The sequence below is a fragment of the Dendrobates tinctorius genome, unplaced genomic scaffold (assembly GCF_039654945.1).
Source record: "Dendrobates tinctorius isolate UK_male_01 unplaced genomic scaffold, ASM3965494v1 ptg000003l, whole genome shotgun sequence".
Classification (NCBI taxonomy): Eukaryota; Metazoa; Chordata; class Amphibia; order Anura; family Dendrobatidae; genus Dendrobates; species Dendrobates tinctorius.
In genome coordinates, this window is record NW_027361671.1 from 77,189,158 (window position 1) to 77,212,859 (window position 23,702).

At 42.4% G+C, this 23,702-nt stretch overlaps 1 protein-coding gene across 1 annotated transcript in view; it reads left to right on the top strand.

Annotated features, from left to right (window-relative positions):
- MEGF10 (multiple EGF like domains 10) overlaps positions 1 to 23,702 on the top strand; it is a 177,681-nt gene that overhangs the window by 133,775 nt on the left and 20,204 nt on the right. The window contains exons 10-13 of the mRNA XM_073557265.1: positions 9,926 to 10,100; positions 14,874 to 14,994; positions 17,586 to 17,749; positions 19,820 to 19,922. Of these exons, the coding sequence (XP_073413366.1) occupies positions 9,926 to 10,100; positions 14,874 to 14,994; positions 17,586 to 17,749; positions 19,820 to 19,922 (563 nt within the window). The remainder of the gene's footprint in view (positions 1 to 9,925; positions 10,101 to 14,873; positions 14,995 to 17,585; positions 17,750 to 19,819; positions 19,923 to 23,702) is intronic.

Sequence of the window (23,702 nt, forward strand, 5' to 3'; positions counted from 1 at the left end):
TCCCACAGAAGACCTTTTACTACTCCACTGAGTTCTTGCAGAACTTTATCTCGCTCCTCTGCCAGGTAGCGACGCTCATCCTCTCTCCTGAGAATCTCCTGTTGATGCTTCTCTTGGGCCTCTCTGAGCACCTCCATATCCTTCACTATAGCTTTGTTCATAGTTTGACACGCTGACAGGTGACCCCTGAGCTCAGAGACTTCCTTCTCCAGCTCATCCACTCTGTGCTCAGCTGTTTGTCTCAGGCCTCTTTCTTGTTTGACACATTCATCCACCTCCTCTCTGAGGGCCTTATTCAGTCCTTGCCACGTTACCATGTGGCTTTTGAGCTCAGAGACTTCTTTCTCTAGCCCTTCTATTCTGTGCTCCCTTTCTTTCTCAGAGCCACAGTCACCCCCAGAGATTAAGTCATCCCTCCAGTTACTCACTAACAGTGTGACTACTTCCGCCGTCTTACCCACCAGGTCAGCGTCAGTTTTGTCACGAGATGTCAGGTCCGTCCGTTGGGCTGACATACCCCTTTTCCCAGTCACTTCCACCTCTGACCTCTCCCCGTCAGGAACCGTCACCGTCTTAATATCTGTTAGCCCAACTATAGGAACGTCTCCCTCCTCGTACCATAGGTCATCCAACATGACAAAGTCCCGGCCGCCCTCCAAGGTATACACCAAGTCTGGTGGTATCCCGCCACCTTGGCACTCACTGCCTCCAGGCCCCTCAAACACCACTCTGTCTAGCATATAGTTCACCGTGACCCCATGTTTACAGCGAACCTGGGCCATTTTCTCGGTCAGACAGAAAGTGAGAGGAGTTCCTATCAGAGTCACCTGACTCTTGGAGTCCAACCGTCCCGACTCGAGATTCCTTCCCGGTGCAGCATCACTGTACACACTTGCGGCCCGTCATGCTCCGGAAAGTATATTCCACATTCTGGAAACGACATACACGTACACTGCAGTTTCCCAGACATACCCACTGAGTCACCCAGTGCTGTCACTTCTTCAAACTTGGCCCCTTTCTGGACCCCCACCCCACTTTGGGTTGCCACCCCAATTTGGGTCACCGCCCCCTTTTGGGACTCCACCCCTTTTTGGGTTACCACTCCAATTTGGGTCACCGCCCCCTTTTGGGTCACCGCCCCCTTTTGGGTCACCGCCCCCTTTTGGGATTTCCCCATGTCCGTCCTGCAGAACCTCTTAGGCCACAGTTCACACAGTACAGTTTGTCTTTTAACGATACCACACAAGTCTTTGCTGGCACCACCACAGCTCCTGCTGTCACTGATCACCGGCACCTCCGGCTGCTGTTCACACACATACACAGCGGCTGGTGTCACTGCAGCCCCTGCTGCGCCATCTTCGTGGACCCGCCGATCCACCGGAAGCCGCTTGTCACCTTCGTAACCCCGCCGGGTTACTGGAAGCCGCTTGTCACCCTCAAAGATAAAAAAGCCACAAAAGTGCACCCATAGGGCCTTACCAGTGCAGGTACAATGGGTTATGCAGCAATAATACAGGGTACTCACCCTTAATAGTTGTGTAAAGCCACAACTACTGTATCCGCTTAGTCACATGCCATAAAGCTGCAGCAGGATGGCGTAGACAGACAGCGTCTGCTACCAATGCTCCCAGGGCAGATCCCTTAAAGAAAACACCAGGTCCCTGTGCTGCGAGACCTTCGTGACCCCACTGAGCCACAGCAAGCACTTTCAGGTTTTTGCAGAGAAAACGAGGAAAAGGAAAAAAAAAAACACATGCACAGTCTCTCACGTGTCCTGTTCGTGTGCCACTCAGGACGTACCGTCTCCGCCTGAGACCGTCCACCACACAGGGCGCACCGGGTGCTATTCAGGGAGCAGCCCTCCTCCCAGGGTCTCCCAACACACCGGCCTCACCAGGTTTCAGGGGCTCAGCGGGTGCTCTTCAGGACATCCGTCTCCACCTGAGACTGCCCAACACCGCCTCACCAGGTCCAAGGTCATAGCACGTGCTTCAGGGCTCTTCCCAACACTGACCCTCCAGGACCTTGCTCACTGAACCCTCCAAGAACACAGTCTTTACCACTGACCCAGGTCAGTAAAACACTTTTTTTTTTTTTTTTCCCCCCTTCTTTCCCGACCGGCACCTGCTGGCCGCGCAGGTTCTCGGACCTCTCTACCGCAGAGGTATCCTATAAGTCTTTGCCACTGACTCCTGTCAGCACATCACATGGCTTTAAGACCGTCAGCCCTCCTGGCTCAGCATTGCCCCCAGCAACCGAATCTGCAGTCCTTTTCCGTTGCCCCTAGCAACAAGGCTACAATATTGCCCTTTGCTTTCTCCACCATATGTGAGGTAGCGCTGTCATGTAAGTAAGGGGTTCTCGCTTGCAGCGATCGAAAAACACATCCGGCACAGGATTTTCCAACAAATCATAGTCTATGAGGTTTATTCATCCTTCATAAACCTCCAGCAGCAATATACACAGCATTACAGGAGAGCGTCCATTATACAGGCTATTTAGCCCCAGGGTTATCTCACCCACGTCAGGGTTCCCATATGGCTGTTTCTCCAGGCCGCAGAAGTCCACTCACTCCTCAGGGACTCTCAGATACTGGCTGCCATTACACACACAGCCGCTCCACAGGCTGCTGTTAGTGAGGAGATCCTTCTCCTCACGGGACCTTCCAAACTGGACCAATCAGGTCCCAGCATTCACTCCATGTGACCTAACCTGGCCACATTATATGGTCCATAGCCACGCCCACCGGGTCACATGACTATGACCTCACCACAGGTCCTTCACACAGACATATATACTTTACAATAGCATTCATAAACATACATATGTCTCTATCTCAAGGTCACCCACCTTGAGATACATAATGGCTCTTCAACCACTCACACTCTTGGGACATCCACACAGCGCCCCCTCGTGGACACAGTGGTCATTACACCACACCATATAAAGCCATATTTTGTAAATTAAGACCACTGTAACAATAAAAGAGCTGGCTAGTAAAGCAGTTTGTGTAATTAGGAGTGTATCATTCTGGAAAGGATTGCCATAAAGGTGAATTGTTTCTCTTCCTATAATGATCTGGATTCACATTTGTTTATTTAATATACAGCGTATTCAGCATTTTACTAGTCTGTAGTAGAAGAAAACGGCAGAATCAACAGTCCCCATTAGTTTAAGTAGTTTCATCTATTGACTTTAGGTGCTGTGATTAATCAGCGTTGAGACGATAGTTAATGCTTTGCTTGCTCATCTTGGCTATGCATGATTATAACTACTCACTCCAGACACATACCCCCAAGCAAACCGGGCTCAGAAACTATCTGAAAACAACGGGATGCCTGGTCATTACTCATACTAACCCAAACTAATCATAAAAATAAGCACAGCTCCTTTTTCTGTTAGGATAACTTGGCTCAATATATTTCAAGATGACAAAGACTTTCAGGGAATTTGGTCAAAAAGTTTTTACTCCCAATTGTATTTAGTTATTTCACGAGTCCTAGCCACAAAGTACAGTACAAAGGCTTAGTGTGTCTCCTGGCATGTGCCCATTGCTGTATGTTTGTTTGCTACACCCTAAGTATTTTTACACTCTGCTTTATATGAGCATAAAGTATATCGTAAAGTATATCATCTGTATTGAAGGAATCAAATGGTTTGATCTTGATATTCCCAGATCAAATATGATCTGAAACCCCTGTGCTTCTATGCGTATCCTATTAACAGCCATCCGGCGTAATGCCACATTCCTGCTTTAGGATTAACATGTATGAATTTGCCCTTTAAAAACCAACACCTACACATGTAGCCACAGACATCCCCTCTATGATTATATATAACAAGTTTGAATCCAGCCCTGGAAATACCATAATTGAAATGGTTTTGCCAGTTGTTATTCACAGTATCGGATAACTGACTTTTTTTCACAACTGTGATCAACAAAATGAAAAAAATCCTGTGGGTCTCATGCCAGAATTATTAAAACATGCATGTGGGCTTTTATACATTCATAGAGGAACGCCTAAACCTGCCTTTATATAATGAGGTCTAATAAAATCTATCGGCTAAAAGTGCCCACACATGAGATAGGACTGTCTCTCCACACAAGAATAAATGTTCAAGATATATTATTCTGCCACCGTTGTACGTAGGCGAGATGTAGATGAGGGATTTGAGCACGGATTTCTGTACAAGCAATGCTAGATAGGTTACTCGCTATCCCCTCCTCCTTAGCCTGACCTGTTGCAGGTGGATGATCCAGGAAGGAAGATCAACCACATAGGTAGTTTATGCACAGTATCTTGACAAATAATGATGCTCAGATGTCTAGGGTAGATGAAGGGATGAAGATGAGGTAGGGTTGAAGGATGGAGGATAGAGGTAACAAGGAGAACCCTCTCTCCATGTCTGACCAGAAATAAAGGATGTGAGGAAGAAAATATGAGGAGTTACATAGAAAGAGGCATGATGGGAGATTACATCAGCAATACATGAGTGTGACGCTAGTCACTTCTCACAGCTAAGCCGTGAGTCAGAGTGGTCAGGGAATCCAAGGTCAGAAGCCAGGAGGATACGTCATAGACAGAATGAAGAGACAAAACCGTAGTCCGGTAACGTTCCAAGGTCAGAGTACCGGGAGGATAACGGATCAGAGCTGAAGGGGTTAAACAGGCGGATAGTCAGAACAAAGTCCAAGATGTGCAACAGAACAAGCATATAGAACTCAAGGCACAGGGAGCACAAAGCACAAACCTCACAAGATGAATGTACGTCTGGCAGTTGTCTGGTGAGGAGATGCTCAGTTAAGTAGGCATGGCCATTACCCAGGATAGGGAACACCTGAGACAACCGACGCCTCCCAGTCACAGATTGGCTAGTCAAGCTGTCAATCAACACACTGACAGCTCAGCACGCCCCTGAACCAGACTGGATGATCATGCTGTCCATCAAAGTACTGACACCTTCAGCACGCCCCTGTACTAGATTGAATGGTCGAACTGTCAGTAACTGCATCCAAGACACCCTGAGGGGTGGAACCATGACAATGAGAAAATATAATCACAATGGTCAGGATATGGCAGCAAAGGACAACAAAGACCACACAACCATCATAATAATGGTATCAAAATATTATGCATAAGTCTTTTTAAGGGCTCATACTCACTTGCGAGAGACTCTCATGATTCTCGTGCAAGTCTCTCGCATGAGAACCTTGCTCTGCCTGCCGGCACTGAGACCGGAGCGTGCGGCTGCATAGAAATACATGTAGCTGCACGCACCAGTCTGATTGCCGGCGGCAGCGCCAGGTTTTCATGCGAGAGACTTGCACGAGAATCATGAGAGTCTCTCGCAAGTGAGTATGAGCCCTAATAGTTATAAACTGTGAAAAAGATAGCTGGACAGCACAACACTTGTTTGTCGCTCTGCAGTTAAAGTTTTTATATTGGTGTGCTCATCAAGTCCTGAAAACATCATCTGTCAGGAGAGTCGAGGAGGCCTCCTCACATGTAAGATGGCTGGATAGTGGGACCTAAAATTGTTTTGTTCAGGCGACTTGAAACCAATATGTATTACGGTCTTATCCGGCACTGTAGAACAGCCAACACATTCATTCACATTCCCGATATTCTTATTTTGTGTGTTTTTCAATATTGGTGACAATATGAAAAATTGTTCATTTTGTTTAAATGGAGGGACAGATTTGCCCATTGATTCTCACAGTACATATGTGATTTGACATGTCAGAAAATCCTATAATTGCAATACCCATTCAACTACCGGCACTTGTAAGAATAATATATTGTCTTTGGCTAGACATTAGGATAAAGTAAAGCCCCCATACACAATGGACAGCTGTTGGCCAAACAATGGCCATCTACTGTCCTGACTACTCCACACACAGGAGTGCTGGGATGTCTTCGGCAGGTCCCAGTGCTCTTGTGTTGTCTATGAGTGAGATGCTGTCCGGAATTGCCCATGCCGAAATATCATGTAGCCCAACATCATCTGTCGGAGGAGATCTGAGAGGCCCTCGATATCAGCAGGTTCAGCTAACATAAGTCTAATGTCTATAGTGACCTTAATAAAACACACGGTAAGCAAAATTGTGCAACAAAGTGTAACTGTTTCCTTATTTTTACAGCGCAAATCACATTAAAAAAGCAGATTTAGACACAGGAACTTCTGGTACTCCTGCAAGTTCTGCAGAAATCACATAGTTGCACTCTGCAAACATTCAGTCTGCTCATGTCTGTATTGGGCAAGATCTTTCTCATTAAGGATTTTGTAAAACTGTCTATTGATACCTATAGATCGGGGCATTTGTATGTACAGTGGGAAAAATAAGTATTTGACATGATGCCAAGTTTGCAAGTTTTCCCACCTACAAAGAATGGAGAGGACTGTAATTTTTATTGTAGGTACACTTTAACTGCAAAATACTAAATCTAAAAATAAAAAACAGAAAATCTCATTGTATGATTTTTACATAATTAATTTGCATTTTATTGCATGAAATAAGTATTTGATACAATAGAAAAAGAGAACTTAATATTTGGTACAGAAACCTTTGTTTGCAATTACAGAGGTCAGTTGTTTCCTGTAGTTCTTGACCGAGCTTGCACACACTGCAGCAGGGATTTGGCCCTCTCCATTCTTTGTATTTGTGAAAACTTGCAAAAATCGGCAATGTATTAAATACTTATTTTCCCCACTGTATATGTAAAAATAAGGATATTTCTTATTAGGAAAAGGGCATACTTTGGGTTTTATTAGAGAGAATCTGTCAACAGGTTTTTACTACCCTATCTGAGTGCAGTATTATGTAGGGGCAGAGACCCTGATTCCAGTGATGTATCACTTAGCAGGCTGCCTGCTGCAGTTTTGATAAAATATCTGCAGCAGATCTACCAGTTCTCTAAATGCTGAGCTCTAACCCATCCACATCACTGGCAGATTTCTATATACACTGTGCATAGGCAGAAAGCTGCCAATCAATGGTGGGGGTGGGGTTACACAGAGTTCATGAAGATGGAGAACTACAGCAGGTTTACTAGTGATAATCTCCTGCTGATAAATCAGTGATTTTTATCAAAATTTCAGCAAACAGCCCAGTTAGTGACACATCGCTGGAATCAGGGTGTTTGTCTGTACATTATGCTGCTCTCAGATTTAGTGTCAACAGCCTGATAGCAGATCCCTTTAACTGCCTTCTCCCACAGTAATAATTGAAGTAGTTCAGTTTTCATTGCTTTACCTCCCATTCAGCATGTTAGTCCGCAGACGCCCGGCGGAGGCCGACAGTCTAAAGAGCCTCATAAAACAATCTTTACATTGACAAGACATTTGATTTACTTCTTAGACCTGCCCTTGTAGTGAGCGGGAGGATTGTACCAGAGAGTGGCACAAGTGTCCTATTGTACTGCTGGTGTTAACACGCGTCTTATTACACAGCTGACCATGTCAGTCTGCAATGTGGCAGCAGCTGCTTTAGCTGTGGGCTCAATGGGACCGCTGTTCCAGGTGGAGACAGATGGTCTCCTAGCCAGGTAATAGATGTATGGTCGAAGTCTGTAACAGCAAAGGTCAATGCAGTCATTTGTTTCCTTGCCACGTGCAGAACAGAAGATAAAATAATCTCAGCGCACAAAAAGCAACAAATTAATTCTCATTATAAAACAATCACAGAAACTAATGTCTCCATACTGTTCTGACTACAAATGCAACAAAAATGTAGCTTGTGGCATAATTTTTCACATGGCATGGTGTTTGTTGATTTCAAGGGCATGGAACCATTACCATCCAACAAACAGTAACAATGCATATTATCATAAATTGTGTGCAGGGTAGCACTATAGTGTGAGTAGTATGAGAGGTTATGATGGCTTTCTATCAGTACGATAAGTCATGGAGTGTATGATATACGGTAAGTCATGGTGTGTATGATGTACGGTAAGTCATGGAATGTTTGATGTACGGTAAGTCAAGGATTGTATGATGTATGGTAAGTCATGGAATGTTTGATGTACGGTAAGTGATGGAATGTTTGATGTACGATAAGTCATGGAGTGTATGAAGTGCGGTAAGTCATGGAATGTATGATGTACGGTAAGTCATGGAGTGCATTATGTACGGTAAGTCATGGAATGTATGATATACGGTAAGTCATGGAATGTATGATATACGGTAAGTCATGGAGTGTATGATATACGGTAAGTCATGGAGTGTATGATATGCGGTAAGTCATGGAGTTTATGATATGCGGTTAGTCATAGAATGTATGATATGCGGTAAGTCATGGAATGTATGATGTACGGTAAGTCATGCAGTGTATGATATACGGTAAGTCATGGAGTGTTTGATGTATGGTAAGTTATGGAGTGTATGATGTACGGTAAGTCATGGAATGCTTGTACGGTAAGTCATGGAGTGTATGATGTACGGAAAGTCATGGAGTGTATGGTATACGGTAAGTCATGGAGTGTATGATATACGGTAAGTCATGGAGTGATGGAATGTTTGATGTACGGTAAGTGATGGAATGTTTGATGTACGGTAAGTCATGGTGTGTGATGTACGGTAAGTCATGGAATGTTTGATGTACGATAAGTCATGGAATGTTTGATGTACGGTAAGTCATGGAACGTTTGATGTACGATAAGTCATGGAGTGTTTGATGTACGGTAAGTCATGGAGTGCATGATGTATGGTAAGTCATGGAATGTATAATGTACCGTAAGTCATGGAGTGTATGGTATATGGTATGTCATGGAATGTTTGATGTACGGTAAGTCATGGAGTGTTTGATGTACGGTAAGTCATGGAGTGTTTGATGTACGGTAAGTCATGGAGTGCATGATGTATGGTAAGTCATGGAATGTATAATGTACCGTAAGTCATGGAGTGTATGGTATATGGTATGTCATGGAATGTATGATATACGGTAAGTCACATTTTAACAATGAATGGAGCACTTTGAAATGAACTCATTACAACTGACAAAGTGCGCATATAATGAGAACTAAAGCACCATCTTATAGTAATCACTATGATGGGAGGGAAAGGAGATTAGGGCATGTTTAAAAAAAAATACATTCCCTTGTTCTCACAGGAGATGGAGTTTTAAGTAGAAGCCTTCCCCCTCTCTCTATTGAGAACTTATTGGTCAAGAGCAAGTTGGTCTGGATGAACAAGTTTTCAGCCAACAGCTATCTAAATTGTATGGTCAGTTTTATGGTGAAAACGCAAAGTTTGACCAATAATTCCAAATGGCCTTACTTGCTTTCACTATTGTAATGAGTTAGTGAATGACCAGGCCATGAGGTTACGGTGGGACTAAAGTTAAAGTGGTTGGCTTGTCATAACACATTGATGACTTACCCGGAGGAGCTCTTTTACACCTTGAATGGGTTTGGGCTTTGTAGCTTCTTTCCATGTGTTTACGTCTGTGACCCCACTGAAGCAAATAACAGCTGATCAGTGGTAGCTCTGCATATCGGACCCCCGCCTTTCTGATAATCCTGAGCTAGCCTGTGAATATGTCATTAATATGTTATGACTGGGCAAACCCTTTAAGACAAAATGAAATTTGTGGAAATAAATAGTCACATCTGTTGAAAATATTTTTAGATTATACTATATTAAAATTATTGAACAAGGCAAGAGCTAAAAATGAAATTTGCAATAAAAGAAAATAACATTCTAATTCTTTAAATTCTATTTGATATATTTTTTTAATTGTAAAACAATTATGCCTGTAATATCGAGGCATACAGTAAAGGTAAAAATGACTGTTCGTCAGAAATTAATAGTTTAGCACTTCTATTCTTAAAACAATGATGAAGAAAACTGTAATAATTTTGCTCTTGGTGTCATATTCAGCCACGGGATCATTTGTTGACTTGTCTCTTTCATCCTGTCCCCTCAGCTGTCATCCTATGTCTGGAGAATGTTCCTGTAAGCCTGGCTGGTCTGGACTCTACTGCAATGAGACTTGTTCTCCCGGCTTCTATGGCGAATCCTGTCAGCAGATCTGCAGCTGCCAAAATGGGGCAGACTGTGATAGCGTGACTGGGAAATGCATCTGTGCTCCAGGTTTTACGGTAATTCAGAAGCTAAGCTGCGCTATTTCCTGTTCTCGTATGTGCAAAAGAGAGAAGCCTAAATTCTTAGGCTGTGTGCACACGCTGCGGAATCCGCTGCGGATTAATCCGCACGGATTTTGCAAAAACCGCAGATAATCCGCAGGTCCAAAGACCTGCGGATTATCTGCGGTTTTGCCTGCGGTTTGGTCCTGCGGATTCACTATCTCCACAACGGTGGAGATAGGAACCCGCATCGGTTTCCGCAGAAAGAATTGACATGCAATTCTTTCTGCGGATTCAAAACCGCAGCAAATCCGCGCGGTTTTTTCCGCAGCGTCGGCACAGCGTTTTTTTTTTACCATTCAAATGAATGGTACTGTACACCGCAGCTAAAACTGCTGCGGGACCGCAGCGGCCAAAACCGCTGCGGAAACGCAGAGGAATCCGCAGCGTGTGCACACAGCCTTAGAGTAGTTAATGTCTATAGGTTGTTGGTTACACACGAATATTAAACATTTCACCTCCACTATAGGAGGGCCACACATACTGTAGCTTCTAATCAGTTAGAGAATGTGCACACGTTCAGTATTTGGAGGAGAAAAATCTGCTGCGTACACCGGAGTGTTGGCAGGAAAAAACGTTGCATAAAATATGAAAGTTTTTGATGCGTTTTTTTCCCCATTCATTTAAATGGTTGAAAATGCTGCAAAAAAGCTGAAAGAATTCATATGATTTAAATGTGAAACTACTTCAAATCTAAAAGAGAAAAATAAGCAGCGTATGAATGAGATTTCACAATTTTTTAATTTACTTTGCTGGTACATTAAACCCCCCCCGATTCCAGAATTGTTATCGACGTCTGTACATTTGTTGTGCCAACAGTTAGAAACAGTGGTATAACTAGTGTCTGATATATATGTCTTCCATCTTGGTATATATGTCCCTCATGCTGTTGAGAAGTTATGGGGCTCCATAGCAGAAGTATAGTGCACTCCCCATAGTCCTCCATCTAGTATAATGCACCCACCCATAGTCCTCCATGTAGCATAATGCACAGCCCATAGTCAAACATGTAGTATAATGCATTCCATAGTTCTCCATATTGTATAAAGCACCCCATAGTCCTCCATATAGTATAATGCACTCCCCATAGTCCTCCATATAGTATAATGCATTCCATAGTCCTCCATATAGTATAATACACAGGCCATAGTCCTTCATATAGTATAATGCACAGCCTATAGTTCTCCATATGGTATAAGGCACATCATAATCCTCCATATAGTATACTGTACCCCATAGTCCTCCATATAGTGTAAAGCACAGCCCATAGTCCTCCATATTGTATAGTGCACCCCATAGTCCTATGGTATAATGCGCAGCCCATAGTGATCCATGAAGTATAATGTACAGCCCATAGTGCTCCATGTAGTGTAATGCACAGCCCATAATCATCCATGTAGTATAATACACAGCCCATAATCATACGTGTGGTATAATGTAATAATGTACAGCTTATAGTCATCCATATAATATAATGCACAGTTCATAGTCATCCATGTAGTAGTACTCACTGATTTAAAAAAAATAAATAAATACTCACCACCCATACGCTCCCCAACTGCTGAAGGAGGAAACTGAATTCAGTGTGCAAGCAACAAGAGCACATGACGTCACTGCCATATGTCTCCGATCATGTGCATGTTGACATCAGCTGCTGGCCTCTCACTGGCTGCCAACATCCATTGCCATGCACGGACTCGATGGGTCTGTGTGTCGCAATACACTTATGCTGAATGTGTGACCGCGGTAGTTATACCCCTGGTTAGAAATAACATACTGTTAGGTATGCCCACATTACATAAGTGATGCAATTTTGAGAGTTGCAGGTCGAAAATTGGGTGGTTTGGATGGACGTTGTTGCTTGGTGGCTGCCATTTACCTACAGAAAATGTAGTTTGCAGAGCTCAGTTTCCTGCCAACTTTTTTCTTACCTAGCAGCTGATGGGTAAAGCAGCACACACATGACCATAGGTTTAACTGTAGAGCCAGTGGTCCTGATTCATCAAAGCTTTTATGCCAGGAAACTGGCATAAAAAGTTTTAAAAAGCCGCAAAATGTTGGTTGCGAAAAAAATTGCGACTTTTGGAGTTTTCCAGCCATTTTTACTCAGCTTCGACAAAGTAGGGGAAGATTGGGTAGGACAAGGCATGGATGGCGAACCCACAAAATCATCAAGAACGGTGTGAAAAATGCTAGTCTTGATGAATCGGGGCCTTTATTCTCATATTCCAGTCCTGACCTGCTTCAAGTTACTGCAATATCTCCCAACCAGTGATCCTTGAGCCCTGATTAGGCGCCATACTTATTACAGCCTACACCAAGATACTTTTCAGAACAGTAAACATATCAAAGCTGAATTACCCATGCTGGACAAGAATTGCCCACCCAATGCCAACAACTTCAAGACAGGGATGACAATGGGAGCCTCTGTGAGTATGTGAAACAGATAATTGCCCTTAAATATGCATTTATTGATAAATTAAACACCATAAAAAATAGACTAGAATCCTCCATGTATTTTGTAACAAAACAGATTTTGATTCATTTTGTGACCAAAGTCAAGAAAATTGACAGTCACCTTACGACCCTTAGTTCTTTTAAAAGAGATAATGATTATCAACAAAACATAACACAAGAGCACTTTATATCCAAAGAAAAGGCCATTCGAGTGACGTCCATATTGACAGGTTTGTTTGATGGTCTATAATTTGTAAGGGGCCTCCAAACTGTACCCCGATAAATCTTGAGATGTTTTTGTCACCTGCTGAAATTCGCCTCATAGGTAGTTCACAGCCATTCAACAAGGACAACGCAATGAAAAGTAATGGTTATATTTAAACAAGTACATATGGTATGTCCTGAGTGATGGACACCGCCACTTAGGTCATGAGTTACCACAGAAGCCTGGTCTCTATATTAATGTGATGGAATCAGAGTACAGCAATGTCCGCCATCTCTTACATATGGGTATGTGCACATCTTAAGTATTTGCAGCAGACACTTCTTCACCAAAACCGTGTCTATTGGTTGGAACGACGCTGCATAAAATGTTTTTGTCACTTGTTTGCATGATTTTTTTATATTTTATTCCCCATTCATTTGAATGGGTGAAAAACGTTGAATTGACATGTTCCAGACTTGAAAATTCTTCAAACCTGCAAGAAAAAAATTAGCAGCATTTGTATGAGATTTTCAAAGCAAAAAACGTGCAGAAGAAACAGATCTATGACACGGATCACGTGATAACAGTTCTCACAAAAGATCATCATTCTCGGCAGCACATCGTCCTATGTAAACAGGACCGATGTGGCTGAGAACATTGGCATCCTGTGCGCACTGAACAAGCTTACTGATCATTTAGTGCGCATCTAAAACTGCTGTCTGCCTGTGTAAACAAGCAATTAAAAGACCGCCAAGCAGCAAACACTTAGGTTAGGCTATTATTTATTGCCACCAGATGTCAAGTGAACTATACATTTCCACTTGCTGTTTTACCGTTCGCAATAATTTGGCAGAGAATTAATGTAATTCTGTGGTAAAGATCCGCAGAATTTACTTCTGTGCAGAAATTTGCAGAATTTACCTGAGAATGCATCTTCATTTGAAGTTACCTGAAAAATTCTGAGGTAAAGTCCAACTTGGGCAGAACGTCACCTGAGGAGAAGCACCACCTCAATCTGGACTACACCTGAGGGGAAATGCCACCCCAAAGAGGACATCATCTGAAGGGAAGCATCACACCAATCAGGACTTCACCTGAGGGGAAGCACCACCCCAATCAAGACTTTACCTGAGGGGAAATGCCACCCCAAAGAGGACATCATCTGAAGGGAAGCATCACACCAATCAGGACTTCACCTGAGGGGAAGCACCACCCCAAAGAGGACATCATCTGAAGGGAAGCATCACACCAATCAGGACTTCACCTGAGGGGAAGCACCACCCCAAAGAGGACATCATCTGAAGGGAAGCATCACACCAATCAGGACTTCACCTGAGGGGAAGCACCACCCCAATCAAGACTTTACCTGAATATGTTATTGCCTGGAAACCAATGTATTTAGTTACTTATTTAGATGGCATTTAGGAGGCAGTCGCCTGTACCCATCAGTTGTTCATAGGTGGCTGTCATTCAAAGAGAAAATAGTCAATATCATCTGTAATGCAGAGTTAATTCATAACTCTAGTATTCTGTGCATACCCATTATGAAGAGATGTAATACAACAATCTCCCTCCATTACTGTACACAAGAATTCAATATTTCCTGCTGGCCACTGGCGGACACAGACAGAAGCGAGCTCCAGTGCAAGAAAAATATATGAGCCCTTTACAGTCCAATACCTCATCATAATGCACAATTCTACATATTTTGGAGGTGGAAATGGGCCCTTTTACCTTTTGGACCCATATGCAACTGCACAGGTTGCACCAATCAAATGTTGGCCCCTGCTGCTGGCAGTTCACTGTGTAAAAGCACACTGAGTGTGAATCCTGGAGCTCCGACAACTTTATATCACTGGTAACAAGACTAATATGCAGGCCATTGTACGTATTAGATAAGGCTACACGTCTTTCAAGCATTTTATGAAACTAGATTGTGCAAGGAACATGAGAAAATTACCCTTTAAGTGTTTTTAAGTCCGTGTTTGTTTTAACCATCTTTTAACAACTCCCAGTGTGTCATGAACTGATGACTTTAATGATCTCATAAAACGTTGCTGTTCCAGGGTGTGGCTTGCTCAATAGCGTGTCCAGCTGGCACATATGGAAGTAACTGCTCCTCTGCATGTATGTGTAAGAATAATGCCGTGTGTTCTCCAGTGGATGGCTCCTGCACATGTAAAGCAGGTAGGGCTGCTTCACTTTCTGTATTACCATCATAGGATGAGAAATTCCAAAATGTTAAATCATCAAAGCAGAAGATATCGTCTTTACAGTGGGAAATACTGGTGTTTATTAACATTTGTCAGTAGCAGTCTTAGAATTACACATGCTGAAACTGTACAGTTTGACACACTTTGTTCTATGAAACCAGGGTGTTATAAATCACTAAGGGTATGTTTCCACGGGCCGTATTACATCCGGATTTGCTGCGGATTGATTGCTGCGTACAGCCGCAGCGTTTAATCCACAGCGTCCAGATGTTACAGCATAGTGGAGGGGATTTTATGAAATCCTGTCTCCACAATGCATCCTAATACGCGGGATACACACCCACGAAACCGGACATGTGGCGCGTCTTTTTAGAACGCAGCATTTCAGTTTACCTTGCGGAGACACTGTGTCTCCGCAAGGTAAATAACCCGGTCTATGAATGCGATGCGGCGATACCGCATGTATTCAGTGAACACATCCGAAATCACTGCGCATATAGAAGGGGCGGGGCTTTGGGCGAAGCGGGCTTTCCTCTCCGTTTCAAAGGGCAGGCAATGCGCTTAGTGGAAACATACCCTTACAAAAATTCAAAACAAGGGGGGTTTGAGAAATATGAGGGATAACAATACACATGAAGGCAGTAAATAGTTATGACAAATGTATAAAATGGAATAAATACCAGATAATACCCTCTAATACCACATGTGCATTTATGGATCTATTGTGGAGTCATTGGTGAACATATACACAAAAGAAGAAGAAAAAACGAAGATACAAGTCCAGTAGTGTAGTTAAAAAATATACAACTTTATTTAGTAAAATACATAAATGATATGGGGGGAGAAAGACTGGTAGTGTAAATGGATGCAATTTCAAGGCAACACTCACAAAAGAGTTAATATGGACATATACTTAATCATGATAATTAATTTACCAAAGATGATAAACTTTGGTATGAAACTCAGTATAAACACAAATAAAAAGGTAATTTATTAAAGTGCAATTAGTGCTATAACTTGAATTGATATAATGAAATCAATGCTCCGTATATTCCAAACATTAAGCTATATCAATGCATGCAGGTCATCTGAGATGTAGGGTCTATTTTGTAAATATCATAAGTGCTTGAGAGAAAGTGCATGTGCATATATCTATATAGGGAGTCCAAAATCATGGAAAGAACACTGTGCAGAAAGGGCACCTATTATGTTATAAAGATTGCCCGCAGGCTACATCCAGTAACATGAATTAAATAGGAGTGAGTGAAGCAATGAAGTGTCTTCCCCGACGCGCATTTCAGCATCTTCCTTTGTCAGCGGGACGTTGGCAGATGCCGAAACATGCGTCGGGGAAGACACTTCATCGCTTCACTCACTCCTCTTTGCCATACAGGTACTGTCTATTAAGGACTTTCATCTTTGTTTTTTTCTTCTTCTTTTGTTATAAATCACTGTTAGGGTAAGTTCACACTAGGTGTTTTTTCAGCTTTTTTTTCTGCAGCAAAACCTGATCTCTTGGCAGGAAAGAAGCTGCAGAAAAAAGCAGGTTTTCCTTGCATTTTTTTGCTGCTTTTTTTGTGTGAGTTTTTGCTTCAGTTTTGGCATGCTAGATTTGTCTCTTGTGCATGTTGATAAAGTTTAGTGTTGAAAAAAATTCTATTCTCTAGAACTAGGTTTTGACACAAAAATACGCAGCAAAACCTGATCACCCATTCATTTCAATGGGTGAAAAACGCTGAACAAGCGAACCAAAAATGCTGAAAGAAGTGACATGCTCCATTGTGCAAAAAACCATGCAAAGCAGAAAATCCTAATGACGTCTCATAGACTTTGCTGGTACGGTAAAGCATAGCTAAAAAGGTTCACTGTTGTAAGATGTGCTCACTTTATTACTAGGCTGTCAGTTGCCAGAAAATCAAATCCATAATGCTATAATTTATTCTAATTCTGGATATAGATTTTAGTAGATTGGTGGGCGGCAGGAGGCCCTCTCCATTCTGCTAAGCCTCTGCACTTTAAAAAAGACACACAAAAAAACTGCAAAAGTGACGAAAAACTGTAAAAAAAAAGTCACAAATGTTTGCACAAATTTGGTATGCTTCAAAATGTTCTATTTTATCAGCCACAATTCTTGCATATACCTCTTAATAATTTCTCCAATGTCTGTATATCAAATAACGGTGCTTTCATCATTTGCCTTGTAGTCCTTCTGCTTCTTCTACAAACATGCATGCTTGGCTGAGCAAGTATATTTATTTTAATAGGGAGAGTTGTAATCAGACATGTCAAAAGTTGGCTAACTTCCTATGGGACTAGATATGTTGGAAGCTTCTTGACTTTTCAGTGCATTTTTAGAATGTAGGAGAAAACAAAAGTACCTGGAAGAAGTTCATACAAATATGTGCAGGACATATAAACAATTAACGGTAACATTCTGTTGTCTAACGTGAAGGACCTTACAAAAACCCTTAAATATTGTATAAAGTACCATACTACTTTTATATTTTATGACATATTTTGTATTAATAAATAGTTGTCTGTATGGACGCATATTTTTGTTCTCAGGTTGGTACGGCGTGGACTGCTCTATTAACTGCCCCCGAGGATCCTGGGGTTTGGGATGTAATTTTACCTGCCAGTGTCAGAATGGGGGAGCCTGTAATGCATTGATAGGAACATGCACCTGTTCCCCTGGCTGGAGGGGGGTGAACTGTGAACTTTCATGCCAGGTAAAATGCACAGATATGTCTATTTTCATAGGATGACAATATTTCAATTTCCTCTATTCATGTTTAAAAATTACCAAGTTACAGTGGGGAAAAAAGTATTTAGTCAGCCACCAATTGTGCAAGTTCTCCCACTTAAAAAGATGAGAGAGGCCCGTGATTGACATCATAGGTAGACCACGACTATGAGAGTCAAAATGAGAAAACAAGTCCAGAAAATCACCTTGTCTGATTTGGCAAGATTTATTTAGCAAATTATGGTGAAAAATAAGTATTTGGTCATTAAAAAAAGTTCATCTCAATATTTTGTTATATATTCTTTGTTGGCAATGACAGAGGTCAAATGTTTTCTGTATGTCTTCACAAGGTTGGCACACACTGTTGGTGGTATGTTGGCCCATTCCTCCGTGCATATCTCCTCTAGAGCAGTGATGTTTTGGGCCTGTCGCTGGGCTACATGGATTTTAAAATCCCTCCAAAGCTTTTCTATGGGGTTGAGATCTGGAGACTGGCTAGGCCACTCCAGGACCTTCATATGCTTCTTACGAAGCCACTCCGTTGCCCTGGCGATGTGCTTGGGATCATTATCATGCTGAAAGACCCATCCACGTTTCATCTTCAATACCCTTGCTGATGGAAGGAGGTTTGCACTCAAAATCTCACAATACATGGCCCCATTCATTCTTTCATGTACACGGATCAGTCGTCCTGGTCCCTTTGCAGAGAAACAGCCCCAAAGCATGATGCTGCCACCCCCATGCTTCACTGTAAGTATGGTGTTCTTTGGATGCAACTCAGCATTCTGTCTCCTCCAAACACGAGCTTTGTTTCTACCAAACAGTTCTATTTTGGTTTCATCAGACCATATGACATTCTCCCAATAATAATAATAATTAAGCAGGGGACACGTCTGACACTGCAGGATCTGAGTCCCTGGCGGCATAGTGTGTTACTGATGGTAGCCTTTGTTACGGTGGTCCCAGCTCTATGCAGGTCATTCACTAGGTCCCTCGTGTGGTTCAGGGATTTTTGCTCACCGTTCTTGTGATCATTTTGATCCCACAGAGTGAGATCTTGCGTGGAACTCCAGATCGAGAGAGATTATCAGTGGTCTTGTATGTCTCCCATTTTCTTATTATTGATCCCACAGTTGATTTCATCACACCAAGCTGCTTGTCTATTGCAGATTCAGTCTTCCCAGCCTGGTGTAGGGCTACAATTTTGTTTCTGGTGTCCTTCGACAGCTGTTTGGTTTTTACTGTAGTGGAGTTTGGAGTGTGAATGTTTGAGATTGTGGACAGGTGTCTTTTATACTGATAATAAGTTCAAACAGGTGACATTACTACAGGTAATGAGTGGAGTAGACAGGAGCCTCTTAAAGAAGAAGTTACAGGTCTTTGAGAGCCACAAATCTTGCATGTTTTTAGGCGACCAAATACTTATTTCCACCATAATTTGCATAATAAATGCTGCCAAATCAGACATGGTGATTTTCTTAATTTTTTTTTCTCATTTTGACTTTATAATTGTGGTCTACCTATGATGTCAATTATAAGCCTCTCTCATCTTTTGAAGAGGGCGAACTTGCACAATTGGTGGCTGACTTAATACTTTTTTTCCCCACTGTAGATGCACTCTAAATAATTATGTAATACATTGGAATTTGTAGGTCTATGCTTAACAAAATCTGCAAATCATGAATCCATACACTCCAAAAGCCTTTTGCCGCACCTGCACCTGACGCACATATATATTTCTTCCCTTCACAATAAATAAATTCTCCATCGATGTGTCTCTGAGGGATTGAGCCATAAAAGTGTCTTAACATCTGATCTAACAATATGTTACCAGACAGTATTTAATATATATCTTGTGAAAATCAGCAGAGGAAGGCAAAGAAATATCAGTAATGCGACGTGTCAGAGGCCGTATTATGCTAACATAGGCCCTATGGATAGCTTGTGGTTAGGATTGAGCACATTTATGATGTACAGTAGCATATAATCTATGTCACTGAAAAGTCCAGTGTCCTTTTTACATTTATGCAATTGTAGATATTGTATTTATTTGAAGGATGGCACCTATGGAATGAATTGCACTGAACGTTGTGACTGCAGTCATGCTGATGGTTGCCACCCAGCCACTGGGTACTGCCGCTGCTTAGCAGGATGGGCAGGTAAGTTACATGTTTATAGACCATGAAGCTGTTATCAGGATCAAAGATAAGTATATCCTTATATCATCAGTAATCTGTCATCAAGAATGTATCTCGCCTCCTACCCTTCCATATATAGTGACGCCAGGTCATAGAGCATGCTCACAACACTCCCAAAAAAAAGGCAACAAGGTTTGTAGTGCCATAAAGAGAATCTTCTCAACTGCTGTACAGAGCTCAGAGCGGCAGCTGAAGCAAAGTGGCTGCCCCTATAATAATGTAAAGAAAAAAGAGTTATTATAACCTTCCCGCTACCTGCTCCAGGTGCTTCAGCTGTTAGGCACTGATATTTTGACTCTATGAGTGGCTCTTACAGCAGCGGAGGCAGTTCTGACATCAGCACTGAGTGGCGCCCAGCACCTACTGTAGTTCACTCCTCTGAAGGGTAACTGTTCTCTATACCTGCTGGGTATTATGCATATTAAAGTTAATATCAAAGATAAGGACTGTAAATGAATGTCTTGCTGATTAGCCAATCGGTGGGGCCAGTCAGCTGACCAATGGCAAGGCAAGTTCAGTGGTTCAATGAGGATGCAGGTACCCTAATTGCTGTTTATTTCCTAGCCCTTATCAGTTATTGCATTGTATTACTCTGCTCCTGATGCGCCTACTGCTGGATTGACCCTCTATGTTCACACTCAGCTCTTGTATCTTTACTACTGCTGATTATCCAATGACTATGTACCTGGTTTTTGATTTTGTCATTGTTCCCATTTCTCTATCAAATCCCAGTAGAGTGGCTTGTACCAAGTCAGGCCATTACTAATACAAGAATAAAATCACATACTGTACATTCATAAAATACAATCTCATCATAAAAACAATATGGGTGCTCCATTACCTTAAGTCAATTCATAACTTCAAGTAAACCCAATGATGGCTAGTTGCTTGTGACAAAAGCTCAAGAGTTGCTCATGTTTTCACATAATAAATTTACTTAAAAGTTGCTAACCTTTTATGCATTTGTACCATATTGTACATAGTTTACAATTTCCCTGTTAAAAGGAACCTCTCTACGTCTCCTTAAGATGTCTTTCTGTTTCCTAACTTCTAATAGACTGTGGCCAGCTTGTAGCTCCAAAAACCCACACACTACTGGCCTGCCAGGAAAGAAATGACAATAAAATGCAGTGGAAAATGGAAATATCTCCGTCTTGGGCAATGGGTGTATATTACGGTCTGTTGGATACAAGCTACATTAGAGCTGTGGCTCGAGAGGGAATGTTGATTACACAAGACAGTTACAATAGTGCAGCAAGCATAAAGACATGAGCACTTCTGAGCAACTGGGTGAAGTTTTATCATGCGCCCTCAGTAATTGCCTAGCAACTTGTGCAGACCATCAAAGACCTCTTTGTCCAGAGCCTTGGCAAAAAAAACTCCTTTGCAAATCTCCTTATCGACATCAAAACAGACCAAAATCTGTCAGAAAACCAGTTTTCCTTTGGGGGCCGCACTTGGAGCACAATATGCACCTTCTTGTAGATAGCATCCAAGTCTTCCAGTGTCCTTCACACTGTACAGGACATTTTGTATGCGTGATACAAGAGGCATCACACACTTTGTAAATTTGCCAAGTTTCTCTAACTTATAGAAAGTGAAAATTTTCCTTTTATACTGTGGCATAAATCATCCATTCAGTTGTCAGGCCGCTTTGATTGTTAAAGTGGAGCAGACACAATTAGATTTGAGACGCTTGCTGGCATGCAATCTTCAGGGTATTCGCAGAGGAATACGTTACTCCTCCTAAAACCCCTATTTTACATATTGCTCCTAAATGTTGTGTCCATTAAAGCGGGGCCGAGCCATAATTAGGAGTTCTGGTTATAGATTTGTTCTTGGCTAGAGATTAGTGGCTCGGTCAAGGATTTTCTTCTGTGCTGTTTTATTACACAAGGAGGAGAAAAAAAGTTTAACAAAACAGGGCAGCATGAATGAGCTTCTCAGTGCAGCGTTCTGGAGCGGTCAAATGACGTGATTTCCTTTGTGACCTCTATCATTTGTTGTAGGATTAATAGTAACCTGCTCAGGGCTCATTAGAAATTAACCCTTGGTTCATCTAAGATTCAATATTTCGTGAAAACAAACCACAGACTCATAGAGATGATGGGAATTTCTCTGTCAGGAAAGTTTGACATGATGTCATCTTGACATAAGTCCCATAGACAATAAATGAATCAGAGGTCTAGCATGCACACTTCACCTCCATTTGAGAAGAGGCTCTGCAAAGTCCTGTTTTCGGGAGCTCTGGGACTCTTAGCAGTAGCGCTCCCAGCAATCAGTAGGATATTTCCTCACCTATGGATAACAAAGGACATTGTTGCCATGGTGCACACAAGGTTATAATTCTAACTAGCATAGAGACGTGTATATAATGTGCATACAACATTCTAAAGCATCACCAGCGTTTGTTTGGTGTCCCATTTGTGTAGCGGCAGAAGTATTAGCTCTAAAGCCCCCGTCACACATAGCGATCTCGCTAGCGAGATCGCTGCTGAGTCACAGGTTTTGTGACGCAACTGCGATCTCACCAGCGAGATCGCTGTGTGTGACACTGACCAGCGACCGGCCCCCCTGCCGGTTATCGCTGATCGTCCTGAAATGGCCAGGACATTTTTTTGATCGCTGGTCTCCCGCTGGCCAGCACGCATCGCTGCGGGAGACCAGCGATCAGCGCGTTGGTAACTAAGGTAAACGCAGGGTTTCTAAGCAGCGCGCGGTGCTTAGAAACCCGATGTGTACCTTAGTTACCAGCGCGCTGATGCAGGGAGCTGGTAACCAAGGTACACATCGGGTTTCTAAGTGACGCGCGCCGCTTAGAAACCCGATGTGTACCTTAGTTACCAGTTCCCTAAATCAGCGCGCTGGTAAATAATGTACACAGCGACGCCGCGCGCTCAGAGTCGCTGGTGCTGATCGCTGGTGAAGCTGCCTGTTTGATAGCTCACCAGTGATTGTGTAGCGACACACCAGCGATCCTGACAAGTTGATATCGTTGTCGGGATCACTGGTGAGTTGCTATGTGTGACGGGGCCCTAAGACTAAGCAGAGGATTTAGAAAAGGTGCCACTACTAAGGAGAAGATGCAGGAGAAACGTTCAGCTACAGTCATGGCCGAAAGTGTTGGCACCCTTGAAAGTGTTCCAGAAAATGAAGTATTTCTCCCAGAAAATTATTGCAATCACACATGTTTTGTTATGCACATTTTTATTTAGTTTGTGCGTTTTGGTGTTATTAATCCACAATACGGACTATCCCGCATTGCAAACTTTCATCAATTTTTCTCTGCCATCCACGTCCATGGAGATTAGCTACAATGCCCTGAGTTGTAAACTTCTTAATTATGTTGCGCATGATAGACAAAGGAACATCAAGATCTCTGGAGATGGACTTGTAACCTTGATATTGTTGATATTTTTCAACAAGTTAATGCGCTACACAGAGACATACAATGCGAAGTTTGAGACAACTTCTCTCCTTTTTATTTGGTTTCAGGGTTTCAGGTGTGATTTTCATATAGCCCACACCTGTTACTTGCCACAGGTGAGTTTGAACGAGCATCACATGCTTGAAAGAAAGTTGTTTACCCGCAATTTTGAAAAAGTGCCAACAATTTTATCTGGTCCATTTTGGGGGTTTTTGTGTGAAATTATGTCCAGTTTCCCTTTTTTTCTAATTTTTTTTGTGTTGTTCCAATACACATGAAGGAAATAAGGGTATTTATGGATGATTAGAGGCTGC